This window comes from Amblyomma mixtum, chromosome 4, assembly GCF_055824585.1.
Source record: "Amblyomma mixtum isolate Tamu chromosome 4, ASM5582458v1, whole genome shotgun sequence".
Lineage (NCBI taxonomy): Eukaryota > Metazoa > Arthropoda > Arachnida > Ixodida > Ixodidae > Amblyomma > Amblyomma mixtum.
The window spans coordinates 35,755,949-35,770,354 of NC_143015.1; the positions used below are offsets into that span (position 1 = coordinate 35,755,949).

The following is a 14,406-nucleotide window of genomic DNA, read 5'->3' on the forward strand; positions in this document are numbered from 1 at the left end:
ATTCAGCGTTACTACTAAAACGTAAACGTTCATCTTTTGTCCAATTTGAAATAGCGAGAATATTTTTACGGGACTCACATTTGTTTGTGCTTATATTATTGAGGTTGAATTCACCGGTATAAGATATAAAATTTTAGAACAAGCTTACAACACGACTAGTTTTCACACGTTTAATTTTAAATAAAATTTAATTTTTATCTTTTTTTAGAGTTAAATTATTGCGAACAATGCAGGATTTTTGGGCTTTTTTTTTCTACACCAACGTGAAAGCAACAAAATCCGCCAGGGTGCGCGCGCGCTCCCACCCGTCCTTCAACATGGCGAATCTCGATTAGTTTCGAAGCGGTGGGAGTGTGTCCTCGCCGATCAAATTCCGCCGTTCCGTTCTTCTCTTGGCGTCCGGTCGCCGTCGCACCGCGGGTCGACATGACGCTAACGGACGGCTCGTAAGTGACGCGGACGCCGTGCTGTAATCGCGGTGGTCTGTGTCCGTTGAACGCGGTGGAGTTAGCGCACGCTGTGTGCCCGTCGATTGCTCGGTTGCACGTCACGTTGTTGCGCTCGTGCCAAAGTGCTCTGTTTCCGACGCTCGTATCGAAACCGTCACTTGCTCAAAACGACGCGGACTAGCCGATTATGATGGAGTATGCGTGTGAAGCGGGTCCTTCATTCTTTTTTTTTTTCATGCAAATCTACCTCGCCACTTATCGAGAAAACCCTGAGCTCAGAAAACGTCATCTCGAGCCGTGCTCGCAGCAGCTGACAGTTCGTCATGGAGCGTCGCGACCTTGCGTTAAAGGGCTCGGATGCCGCGAGTGAAAGCTGACAGTCGTCGAAAACTGACGCCTCGTTCAGGCCCGGTCTTGCTACATATCTGGCCGGTATTAGAAGGCGAACATCGGAATCTGGCCGATTTGGTTAGCCTAGTTTCTGGGGCTGGCTTCAACGTGAGAGGCACACGGCGAGCTCTTTTGCTCTTTTTTGTTTTGCTTTACGTGGGCGAGCCGCTCGGAGGGCTTCGGCGTGCCGTGAGCAGCTGCCGGTGGGGGGGATGCACGTTTGAGACGCAGTTCTTTCGGCGAATTCTCGAATTCGTGAAAGTTAGTCCGAGTCGCTGTCCGTACGACGGGTACCACCGCGCACGTTAAAAACACGCTGCGCAAGCGGTCAGGAAACGCCTAATCGGGAGTATCTCCACTCCGGATGTGCATTTCGGACACTTCTTTAGAGGTGCTGGTCGAGTCTACTCGTAGTTAGCGCTGTAAACAATGAAGACGAATTTTCTATATTCGTTTGGGGCTGGGCTTTCGCGACTGCTGAGTGGTGACAATTGCACGTCATTTTTATCGAACTGTTTATCTGCCTTCGCAGTTAGGTAGGTTGGTTTACGGGGTTTAACGTCCCAAAGCGACTCAGGCTATCAAAGACGCCGTAGTGAAGGGCTCCGGAAATTTATACCACCTGGAGTTCTTTTACGTGTACTGACATCGCACAGTACGCGGGCCTCGAATTCCGCGGCGGCCCCATCGCAGTTTGCTGGAAATAAATTGTGCGTTCTAGGTTGCATGAATGAGTCCCTTAAACGCTGCATTGTGCCATTGAATTGTAATTCACATTCTTTAGTTGTTAATTTCCGCGTCACTTATGAATTAGGGTCACATTTTACTGAAGCTGCGTTAGTGGGTTAGTGGAATGCATAAACATAAAGACAAAAAATACTTTCCTTCCATCTTTCTTACCCTTGTTATAAATATTTGAAGCTGTCATCCGTGAGCCCATGGACCAAAAGCAGCTGGAGTAAGAGACCCCCACTGTGGCTAAAGAGTGCATCCAACCATATACTTACCATGTGTTCTGAGTTTTGAGCATTTTTGCTTCAGCAGAAAGTTTCATTGCATGTGCAGTTGGAAGAATATCTTTTGCACCATGTAAACTATTTCCTCTGCGAACACAATAGCTTCTCTGCTTTTGTTGCATTGAATGGGAGCGTAATTGTCTGCTTTAACTAGGAACAGAATGAAAAAAACTGCATTTGTCGGCACTTCATCCCAACTGAGGATGTGAAGCACTCACTAAGTAATTTGCATTGTTTGGAACTTGAGAGTAGCAAGAGACAAATAACCCCTGCAAATAATCGTTCTTGTGGCAGTTAGGAATGTTTATTTCGGCAAGCTGATAAATGCAGATTTCTCTGCTCCACCTCTGACGAAGAATGAAGGGGCTGGAATGTTGGTTGGTGGTTGCTCAGAAACTTATTCGGAACAGAAGAGATCCTGCTGCTGTTACAGAGCATTTTCACTGCTTTCGCTTGCATGAGAGCACAGTTCCATCACCTGCTCAGGTGGCGTTACACTTGGGAGAAGCATATTTGGCTGGCTTCGTATTGCTGTGTTCTCTTAATGCCTTTAGCTGCACTTTATGCCTTGGTTTAATTCCACAAGACAGGCAGGTATCTCAATGTTGTTCAGGTTATTTACACTGCCTAGGTGTGAACAGCATTTTTTTTTGTTCTTTTTCATTTCGAAAACTTCGTATGAGCTTGTCAGTTGCAAAGCAGCACAGCATTGCAAGGTACACACACTGCTAGGGACTGCTGTGCCTTAGCTAGTTGCATAGCATAGACCCTGCTGTTTCAGCATGCAAGTGCAGTCTGTGCTCCTGAGTGATCATGTGGAGAAAATGCCAAGCAACGAAACACAAACGGCGAACGGAGTTTTTGAGTTTGGCATCCTGTCACAAACTTATACTTACAAAATAGTGGCTCATGTTTTCTTGCGCTGTTTCCCCAAGCGTGAATATGTACCAACATTCCAAACTCATTGTTCTTATCCTGTTTTAACCCTCTAAGTCTTTTGTGCGGTCTTCAGTTCACCGACCTTTTTAAACTACTTGCCTTTCAGCCGCAAGCGTCCTCGCTCCTGCGACGACGAGAGCTGCGAGTTTATGCCCATCTCAAAGAAGATCAACAACCTCAGGATACAGTACGTATGTTTTGCCCCTTGTTCACATTTTCCTGTGGTGCGGTGGCTTTTTTTTTTTTTTTTGACAAGACTTCATGCACCTAAGTTTACGTCAAGAACACTGTTTGCTCTCCCCATTACCCCTGCTTGCTTGTATCCGTGCCTGCTTTGTTTGAAATGTGCATAGCATTATATGTGTGGAGTCACTGAGGCAGGGCTGTGCTCCACTCAAATCTCTAGTTGCACGTAGGAAAACAGGTGGTCGAAATTTCAGGAGCCCTCCACTACGGCGTCTCTCATAGCCTTAGTCGCTTTGGGACGTTAAACCCCATAAACCAAACCAAACCAAAACAGTACAAAAACCCGCTCAAGAAAAGACGATGACACAAGTGCCAACAGTTATCCTATCTCATTTTGTCATGTCCGGGGTTATTAATACGAGAGCATTACTTGGCTCACTGTTCGAAAACCCCACCATCCTCAAGTCCTTAGAAACCTAAATGTGGCACACAAATGTGGTCATCGCCCCACCTAGAACAAGTTGCCACATCCTGTGGGCTGACCCAGGAAACTAGCTTTGCCTTTCCTGCTCTCTTTCTTCTTTCACTCCCACCTTCCTCCCTGCGCCCATTTTCTTTCCTCAAAAACCAATTTACCAACCAGTTTGCCAAATCAGCCTGCCACAGTCTAAACCTGCCCCTGGTTTTGAGAAAAGGAAAGGCACTGCCTTGATTTTTAATCTACCCTCTACTCACAGTGTGCTTGAGGTGTCCATGGACCCAGGGAGAGAGTTATGCCTTCCCTTTCCTCAAAGTCAATGGAGTCTAAACCTTCCAATGATTTTAAAGAAGTAAAGGCACTTAACTGCCCCAATTTATGGGTGGACACCACTCTGTTAAGGGGGAGCCTGGTCTTGAAAAAAAAAAATGAAGTCGCAGTAAAGAAATCTTCAGGGAATATGTATTTTTGTGTGGCAATTCTAAATATTTCATTTGATTTCATGTAAAACAATTCCATTCCTTGAGCACTTATGTAATTTTTCTGCATGAATTTTGTGAAGAGCTTTGAAAAAAAATTTTCTTGTGGGAAACTTGCTGAAATGTATGCCATTGGATTCTCTTGACACCAGGGAATGCAATAAGGGTAAAATTATCATCCTGGCTATCATAGAACTTGAGTTATAGGGTACTGAAGCTGCCACTTCAGAAACAGGAATGCACACTTTTCCTCTCAAACCCAGTGGCATGCATTTCAGCGAGTTTCTGGCAGCAGATTTTCATCAGAACTCTTCGCAAAATACTTTGCATAAAGATTGCATAAGCGCTCAAGGAATTGTTTTGCGTGAAAGTAAATGACATATCTAGAATTGACACACAAAAATACATGTGCCCTGAAAATTTCATTACTATGACTAGATTAATAAAATTTTCTTTTCAAGACCAGGCTCCCCCCTTAAAGGGGCTGCGAAACACTGCCTGGGGGAATACCGGCTATACTTCAGGTGGGTTCTTTATGTCACACAGATGCTGACTTAAAAAGAATTACAGGAATCGATGCAGAGGAACCGGAGTTATTGAGTGAAGAAATTTCAAAATACAAGCAAACAAAACGCTGCCCTCAACTCGATTTTGGCGGGGCTTCCCACTCCTATTTCGCTCTCCCAATGACGGCACCTGGCGCAACCAATCAAAACAGCCAGCCAGAGCACGTCGCGGAAGTTTGTACTCCATGGTTGCCTGCTCTCTGAGAGACTGGCAGCGTTGTTTCCATGCCAGAGCGCCCCTGGTGGTGTATTTTTATTTTACTTGCTTTGCACGGCTTTTATCTAAGACAAACAAATTGTTTTTGTTGATCTAATATAAAACGCAGACAGGTGACAAAATGTGTCTTTATTTATTCACACAATTTGCAGTATATTTACTGTTTTTCCGCTCATCAAGCTCGCGCCAGGTGATGTCATATCCATTAAAACTTCCTGTTGGGCGAGTTGGTAGTTCTTGTGTGTGTGTTTCCTCTCTTTTTTGTCCGTGTCTTTGTTTGCGCTATAATATTTCTGATGTCATATCCGCTGCTAAAAACCCGCCACTGTGTGGCGACACCATCAGAGCCATGAAGTTGTTTTTGGGAGGACATTAAAATATTAAAAAACGGAATGTACGCGGTATTACCGACGCTAATAGCACCATTATAACTCACTGTATGCAATCAACAGGCAAAACAGTTAACTAAGATTGTGTTTCTGGGCCCCTTTAAAGGTGTCCAGTGACACAGGGAGCCTCTTATATACCTTTCCTTTTCTCAAAATTCACTGGTTTTTTGAGAAAATGAAAGGCATATAGCTGCCTCCATTTGTAGGTGGACACCTCTGCCTACTCACAGCGTGGTTTAGATGCCCACTAACACAAGGAGCCAGTTACACTTGCTCTAACATGTGCACATAAGAATTGCTTAGGTGCCCTCATAAATTTTTTTTGTACTGTTTTTCTTCACTAGCCCAGGAACCAACCAGCCTGCTAAAATGCATTCTTGGAGTTTAAATAGGTACACCTGGGGGGTGGTCCGAGTGTTTATCATTTTCCAGCTTGGGGGTTTAATGTCCCAAAGCAACTCAGGCTATGAGGGACGCCGTAGTGAAGGGCTCTGGAAATTTCGACCACCTGGGGTTCTGTAAAGGAGTATAGACACCTAATTTTGGTGGAATTATTTCTGTATAATGATGCGGAAGACACTACTATGCATGAATCACCGTGTGGTATTCACCTGCGACTGGTAGATAATTTATAATAGAATTTTTCTGTCAGGCTGTTTTGGTTTCAGTTTCAACAGTTGAATGATGGTTGTGACATCACAGAGAGGTTATAGGTTACGTGGGGCATGGAAGAACTGCGATATAATCACTGCTTCATCGTTTTAATTCACTACAGTGCCTTCCTCTAGTGCCAGCCTTCCTCTAGAGCCGGAATGGTAACGACTGTAGAAGCAGCAATTGTATTGCAGCTTTTTTCATGCCTCACATGACCTATAACTATAACCTCTCTTTGACATCACAGCCATCGTTTGGCTGTTGAAACTGAACCAGCATGAGAAAGAAATTCGATTATAAATTATTTAGCAGTCTTAGAAAGATACCAAGTAATCTGTGTATAATGCCTTATGCCTCATTACAAAGAAGAAAACACTCACCCACAAGTTAGGTGTCTATACTCCTTTAATGTGCACCTACATCACACAGTACATGGGCTTCTTGCATTTCGCCTCTATCGAAATGTGACCGCTGCAGCCGGTATCGAACCTGCGTCTTTCAGGTCAGCAGCTGAGCACCATAACCACTGAGCCACCGCGGCGGCTTCAGCTTGTTTAGTTTTGAGTTTTCATGCCCTTGCTTGAATAATAAATGTGTTGGTTATATTGACCAGCTTAATTAGCCGCTTAATACAAATTAGAACTGCACACTTTTGCATGAAAGTTTGCAGTGTCCAAAAATATAGTAGCTGCATTCAGGGTGCCCTCTGATAGAAGGGGGCCTGCTTCAACAGCGATGTTAGCCTTAAATAATTGCTTGTGCCGTTAGAAGGGAAAACCTCGCCTGTTAAAGGCTCTTGATTTCAATGAAGAACTGAAATGTAAGTAAGACACCAAGTAATTTATCAGACTGTTGAATCTATAAATTAGTAGCTGTGCTCTGAATATGAGATTTTGACAAAAAATCGTGGCCATCCATGTTGTCACTGGAGTGGGGGAGGATGGGAACAGTCTACTGTGTTATTTGGCGCTGTTCGTTACGGTGATCAATTAGCCACATCAATGTATCTCAGTGTTATTGATGTCCTGTGTGACCTCAGGAGAAGCATGGATACATCGCAGTGTTGTCAAGTCTACTGGGTTATCAGTAGGCCTGCGAATTCTCTTCACGACCTCCTGCTTTGTCTTCAAAAAAACTGCCGGTTTTCTTTTCTGAAGGGCTCGTAATTCTAGCATTATGATATTTTTCACTTCCACTTTATTGTAATCTCAAACTGCACGATGCAAACATCCATCGAATGTACAGATGAGGGTCTCCCAGAGTTCTAAACTAAAAGAGCCTGTGACCGAAAGTCAGAATGAAAGCCCAGAGGCATAGACTGCCCTGTAAATACAGTTTTCGCATTGAAAGAAAAGAAGTGGCTAGTGGGTGCAAGTATCTGTCTTATTTATTTATTTATTCACATACCCTAAAGGCCCTTTTTGGGCATTACATAGGGGGGGGGTGTACAGTTACAAATAAACAGTACTCCACACATAGTTGTACAAGCAACACAAATCCAAAACCACAGGCAAAACCGGAAAAAAAAGTACAGAAAATTCGAAGTTTAGTGGACGCAGGAATGGAGGCTTCCTAATCAGAATTTATTTGTTAAAAACACTTTAGTTTTTGCACAAAGGCGTTATGATTTAAGGTGAACACAATATCACCTGGTAACTTGTTCCAATGATGGACGGCAAGAAGCAATGGTGAATGACTAAAGAGATGGGTGCGTGCAAACATGGGTTTGACTTTGAGAGCATGATCTAAGCGTGGAAAGATACGGTGGGCAGGTCTAATATAGTATGAAGCGAAAGAAGAGTGACTGTGATACAATCTGCTGTACTTATTGTCTGTTAATCGAATGACCCTGGCATCCATATTGAAGAAATACCAGCGCACAAAACGGCACGAAGAAGTGACACACACAGCGCTGAGCTCACGACTGACCTTTATTCAGAGAAGTGCAAAGAAGGAAAGCGCTGCGCATGTCACAAGATACAGAGGCAGGCAAAGAAAGATACAATGCACCCAAGTGCCAGCGCTTCTGGCAGCCAAGACGAGAGAATAGATTACAGCGAGACTGCCTAATGTTTACAAAAATTATCTGTTTACGAAACTAATCTCTTTTGAGTGAAGGTTTGCTGACTCCAGAAAGAGCAGCCTTGCCGATATGATATGCCTCGACAAGCTAACGCTTGCGCTTGGTGCAATGCTTAAATGGCAAAGACATGTCCTTAAACCAGGGAGTACAGCCTTGACATGAGGCATAGTTAATCGCTAGAGGTTTTTCTACGGTGCGGATCCATACCGACTAGCCTAGTTCACCATTCTTCTAGAGACCATGACGTAGCTCACAGTCATCTGAACTGTGCCAAACATTTGACTGTCTCTACCCCCCTCCCCCCCAAATCGACGTAATTTCCTTTTCGTGACAATTGATGGTTTTCTCTGTGCTGGTGCTTTGATGAGAAGCTGGACTTCCCCAGACCATGTTGAAATTTATACCGATACCTTTCAGCACTTGTAATTGCATGAACCACCCAATGTGGTTGCACAGACGTGTGGGCTTTCTCAAAAGTGTCAGTCCTGGGAGGTTTACTTTTGAGCCTTGCTTTGTGGGGCTCATTGGGCATCGCCAGCGCTCAAAACTTCTTGAACGCAAGCAGAACAACTCCTCCTCACATCTCTGAAAGTTAGGACTTCGACGGATGTTATAAAAGCCCTGCTACGGGGCTTATAAGAAGCATACCTGTTGAGCTCCTTGCTCTTGGACAAAGGCATTTCACCTTTACATGCATTTCACCTGCCTATGGATGTCCTTGCCGTCACAAACGTGCTGCCTTCCATTCTTGCGTCGGAGTGCTTGTGAAGACTTGTGTGCCATAAAGCTAAACATGGCCGCCTTAAAAACTTATGCTTAATTGTGACTTTCTTTCATGCAGTCTTGAAGAATATTGTGTATCCCAAATCTTCTTATCTTTGTTTAAGGCAGTGATCTCAAATTTGTATCGCAGTGTTAACACATTCATGGTGGCAGCGATTTCCGGCGTCCTAATCTTCCCATGCGTCGAGACCCATTGGGAGGCCACCCTTAGATTTTCTTGTTTGCAATATGACCCACCAATGAGCTGCTGGTGATATCAGCTTCTTTTAGCTGCCAAAAGATGGCAGTAGCGACCTTCCATGTGACTTAGAATGCGCAGCTACAAAAAGAAATTTAACCAAGGATATGACACGTGTGCGGTGTGCAGTAAATCTATAGAAACAATTCACTATCTCTCATACTCGAATGTGATGGTATCCATCTGGATGTTGATGCAGGCACAGCCACTCTCTCTTAGGGCCTAGGGTTTAGAGATAAGAATGATCATGTAAATAAATCTATGGTAGAAGTTAGCAAAAAGCGATTGGAAGATTGTTGTCTCAAAAGCTAATAAATGACATGAGGTTTGGTTTGGTTTATGAGGTTTAACATTCCAAAGTGACTCAGGCTATGTGGGACGCCGTAGTGGAGGGATCCGGAAATTTCGACCACCTGGGGTTCTTTAGCGTACGTTGACATCGCACAGTACACAGACCTCTAGAATTTCGCCTCCATCGAAATTTGACTGCCGTGGCTGGGATCGAACCCGCGTCTTTCCAGTCGGCAGCCGGGCACCATAACCACTGAGCCACCGCGGTTAGAAATGTAGGGTTAAAATTGTATTTATAGAGGTAGCAAATTTATAGACCGATTTGTAACACCTTTAAAGAAATATAAAGAAAAAACACCGGGCATGGTGGCGACTGCCACCACCCCATTTCAAAGGGGACACTCCTATCTTCCATCCGTTCCTTGTGCTTATGCTTTTTGCAGGCTCTTTGAAACTAACTGTTGACAGATTGTGACCGTGTTTCTCGATCCTTCTCTCTTCCCTCTTTAATCCCCTCATTCCCTTCCCCAGTGCAGGGTAGCCAATCGAAAGCCTTTCTGGTTAACATCCCTGCCTTTCCCCCTCTCTGTATCTATCTCTATCTTAAAACTTATTGAGCTATCCCACAGTTTAATTGTGTGGCTTGCTATTTGGGTCGCACACCTTGCATACACAAGGTGTATGCAAGGTGTACTGAATCCTTGTTGAAAATTAACGCTACCAAAACTAAAGCTGTACTCTTTAGACCTAAGAACAAACCACTAGAACATTTACCTGCACTAACGCTTGGTTCTCAAAACATTGAAATAGCGCCGTCAGTAAAGTGTCTAGGTGTGACACTGCAGTGCAATCTTTCATGGGACATACACACTGACAATCTGGTTAAGAAACTTGCAAAATGCACAGGCATGTTATACAAAGTCCGCTCTTTACTACCGCTGAGTGTCAGACTGTTAGTTTATAATGCACTATTTCTATCTAACCTTTCACATTGTCATCTGGTGTGGGGTACAACAACATGGTCAAATACATATAGGCTACAGAAAATACAGAAAAAGGTCATTCGTATCATTGCAAATGCCCCGTTTACTGCTCACACTCAACCTCTTTTCGCATCATTAAAAGTAACTCCTATTAACGACCTATATAATCTATTGCTAAGTAAACGATATGAAAGAAAACGGAAAAATCAAGACGCATTCTTTGATATCACAGCTAACTTACGGCCCAAAGCTAATTACTACCCAACGCGTAACAATGACGTCTGGTATGTGCCATCCTTCCGTACTAATTATGGTCGTCAAATGCTGCGACATATAATTCCAATTCTTCTTAATCGGCGCAGTGAGCCCTGAGGACCTAACGGTACGGTTTTTTTCCTACTGCAAGTTTTTTTTTCCTCCTTTATCCCGTTTTCTTTTGTGATTGTTATCCTTAGTTCATTTTTAGTGTCTTTGAGCGTTGCGTGTTAATCTTGCCGACTTCAACTATCTATAATTTCAAGAGGATGTTCACTAATCTTTATTGAATGATATTTACCTATGCACTGTAGTCTTTTTTATTGTTCTGTCCGTGTTCTGTTGCTGCCGGTTTTTATGTACGGGGGTGTGCCCCTCTGTCAAGCCAGTCATAGGCTTTTTGGGTGTACCCCCTAACATCCCTGATGTTTAAATAAAGGTATTTGTATAACATGGCTTATCAGTGACCCTGCTGTGGAGTAAGCATAGAGGAAAAGTAACACTTATACTGCAATTTCTCATTGCAGTTCTCAAAGGTTATTTGCCAATTGAATCTGATAGCTGTGGGGGAGCTGTCGGTTTGGCTCATCTTGAGGGGAAGTCAGTGCCCCCTTGAGTGGTTTCAATGCATACCAAGTCAGTGGTCTGACTGCACTGAGCCCTCTGCTGTTCCCTTTCCCAAAATGGTTGTAGCATAGGGCTGCCTCACATCCACAAAACTGAAGTACTTCCTAGCAGGCACCCAAGAGAGCTGTGGGGTTTTATATTGGGGAGATAAATACATTCTCCTCGTTTAACCATGGCTGACCAAGTTCAAAACTTCAAAACGTACACTACCAAGCCCATGCCGACCACGGCGGGCCTTGCTCTGCGGGAACAAAGGAACGACACACTGGCTGACACAAACAAGACATTTATTGCTGCAACAACAATAACGCCAGCTAGCAACAAAATACACTGAGGAATCGAGGATGTCCGACTCACCAGCACGGCCCACGCTAGGGCAAAGGGGAAAGCTCCGAGGCCGGACAGGACAAGCTGACAGGAACATGTTCCCACCACGAGGTCGCCCGCCGGCGAAGAGTGAATCGGTGCGCGACACGTCCGCGCGCTTTCCCCGGTGCTGAGCAGCAGAGGGCCGTCTCTCCCCCGCGCGTGCGCAGCAAACATGCCATCCGTGGCTCTCGTGTCGCTGCAATGCCAGCGCCCTCCCCTGTTAGTTAAAGTAACACAACTAAGGAGGATTCATCACGGGGAAGCGAACCACAGGGGGCGAGTAAAGCGTGTCTTCTCAGAGCCTGGCAGAAATCTGTGTCTTCTGTTAGCAGAAGTATTTGCAGACGTCGTAAAAAAAATAGTCTGTATCAATAATGTTCATTAAGGAAGCAATGTGCACAACTCCATCCATTTGTAGTTCTCAGTAGAAACTGATGCTCTGGCTATTTTTATTTATGTTCACGTTTGTCCTGCCGCAAACAGGCGCATTCATTGGTGAAAAAATTTTAATTTAAAAATCTTCCCACCAGTTGATTTAATTTTGTGACATCATTACCGAAAAAGACGGGTTGTTGCCATTTTGGAGTCGATGACAGTATAGTGTAGCCTCTGGGATCAGCGTCAAACATCAATGTTGATGCATGCATTTTACATGCACAATCAGCCAGTGATGGCGACATCTGTATTTCTGTTTTTTTTATTCTTATTTCATTTCATTTATTGTTTCCTAAAGGCCCGAAGGCATTACATAAGGGGGGACGTATTGGTTTAGAACGGCAAAAGTGATGTGAACATGCATAACAAACAAACAAACATAACAGGGACCGTAATCATGTCAGGGTTCACCAGCAGGTGATAAACCACTCTTCAAAGATATATGCTACGAAGTGCGCAGAAGCGATCAAAATTTATACAAGGTGAATTTTGATTTTCTCGCGGAATGTTTTGTGATGAGTGCATGAAGCGATGTTGTTATGCAGTGAATTCCAGAGTGCTATTGCGTGCTAGTTTATAACGGCTAGCTTATAATGGCTCCGTTTTCGGTAAAAGTGAACAGTCACTTTATGATTGGAACATGCGCCATATTGATACAGGCCCATATCCATTTTCCCTCAGTAACCCTTTAATAATTGTGCTAAAAGATAGAACTTGTAGGGTGGAGGGGGGGCGACAAAGTTTCACCACCATGCAGCCACGCAGTGAAGTGGACTGGCAGTTGCAATATGCCGGGGATGGCTGTGACACTGCATGAACTGAAAGAAGTAGAGACAGCACTGGGCAAGCGTCGGCTGCCTGCTGCTGTTGCTCGATTGCCAACATATGTCCCAACCCACGAAGTCACAGGTGCGCTGGGTTAGAGAAAAAATATGGGAACAGCTGGTCCCGTTGGGAGCACATTTATTCCTTATTTGTTTATTCCCGGAGTATTTTAATGGCACTCGGTAGGTAGACATTCTCGCTCTGAGAAAAAAAATCATACGGAGGCATATGGTATTTACACGCAGCCTACAAGTGCGGGAGGGGGGGGGGGGGGGGAGACGCGGAGGGAAGGCAAGGCAAGCCAAAAGAGAAATAGGAATAGAAAGTCAGCGGGCTGACTTGACGAAAAACTTATTGGTGTCTTTTATAATGTGTTCCAAAAATAAGGCACACTTTGTATTTTAGAAAGTGAGGTTGCACGCAAATTGTTAAAAAGAAAATAAAAAAGCCAGGACACTGTGGGGTGTCTGAGCTCACTTCCTTGCCACAAAGCAATGTGCATGTGTCAGCAGGAGGTGAGGCAGTTTGAATTTTCACCCATTTCTTCTTCACACCCCTGTGAAAACACAGACGGGTTGGCTCCTCACACTAACAGGGCAGAGGAAGCTACATTTAGTCGGGGGAGAAAGGTCGACTACTGCCCCAGTCAACAGTGACAAGTGGGAAATGGTCTGTTGCTGTGCGGGGAGGCACTTTTCCTTTCACCTTTAAGGTAGAAAGGGTGCATTCCTAGGTAGTACACAAAGGTACTACCTACTATTGTACCTACTACTAAGGTAGTTAGTGTACTACCTAAGAATGCGCCCTTTCTGTCTTAAAGGTGAAAGGAAAAGTGCCTCCCCGCACAGCAACAGACCATTTCCCAGTTGTCACTGTTGACTGGGGCAGTAGTCGACCTTTCTTCGATCACCCCATTTCAGTGGAAATGCTCTTACCCATCCGTACATGAAGAGCCGCCTGTATTAATTGCACGGATTAATGGAGCTTCCTGAAAATCAGACCCATTACAAGTCACATGCTCATTGGAAACTCCAGCTCGTTTCAAGTGAAGTATTTCTGAGGTGCTGGTCATTTTTGTTTGCTTTCTCCTAACAGCTTTCTCCTAACACTGCTGTTACCATCATGGCGAAATGCACGAGATGCCTATGTGCTCTGCAGTGGCACTGCCATTACCATCATGGTGAAATGCGCTAGATGCCCGTGTGCAGTGGCACTGCCATTACCGACATGCGTGAGATGCTTGTGAGTTGCGCATTGGCACTGCTGATACCATCATGGTGAGATGCACAAGATGCCCATGTGCTATGCAGTGCCAACCATCATGGAAAAATGCTCAAGATGTCCATGTGCTGTGTGGTGGCACTGCCATTACCATCACGGCAAAATGTGCTAGATGCCTGAGTGCAGTAGCACTGCCATTACCGTCATGTGCGTTATGCTTGGGAGCTGCACATTGTCATTGCCGTTACCAGCATGGCAAAAAGGGCGAGATGCTTGTGGGCTGCGCATTGTCACTGCCATTACCATCATGGCAAAATGCGTGAAATGCCCATGTGCTGTGCAGTGGCACTGCCATTACCACCGTCAGCATAACTGCTTCCTCTGCAGTACAAAGGCCTCTCCCATATCCCTTCATTTAGCCCTTTCCTGCAGCTGCTGCTGCCCCTTGGTTTATGTGGCTGTTGGCTTCTTTCATATTTATAACGAGCCCCTCATTCCCCTTCTCTTGTTTGCTTAATTGCTTAGCGAGGGCC

At 44.6% G+C, this 14,406-nt stretch overlaps 1 protein-coding gene across 1 annotated transcript in view; it reads left to right on the forward strand.

The window, feature by feature from the left end:
- Positions 1-313: 313 nt before the first annotated feature.
- The window catches only part of LOC149346125 (uncharacterized), a 30,034-nt gene continuing 15,941 nt past the window's right edge, over positions 314-14,406 (forward strand). The window contains exons 1-2 of the mRNA XM_089586354.1: positions 314-446; positions 2,901-2,981. Of these exons, the coding sequence (XP_089442480.1) occupies positions 427-446; positions 2,901-2,981 (101 nt within the window). The 5' untranslated portion in view covers positions 314-426. The remainder of the gene's footprint in view (positions 447-2,900; positions 2,982-14,406) is intronic.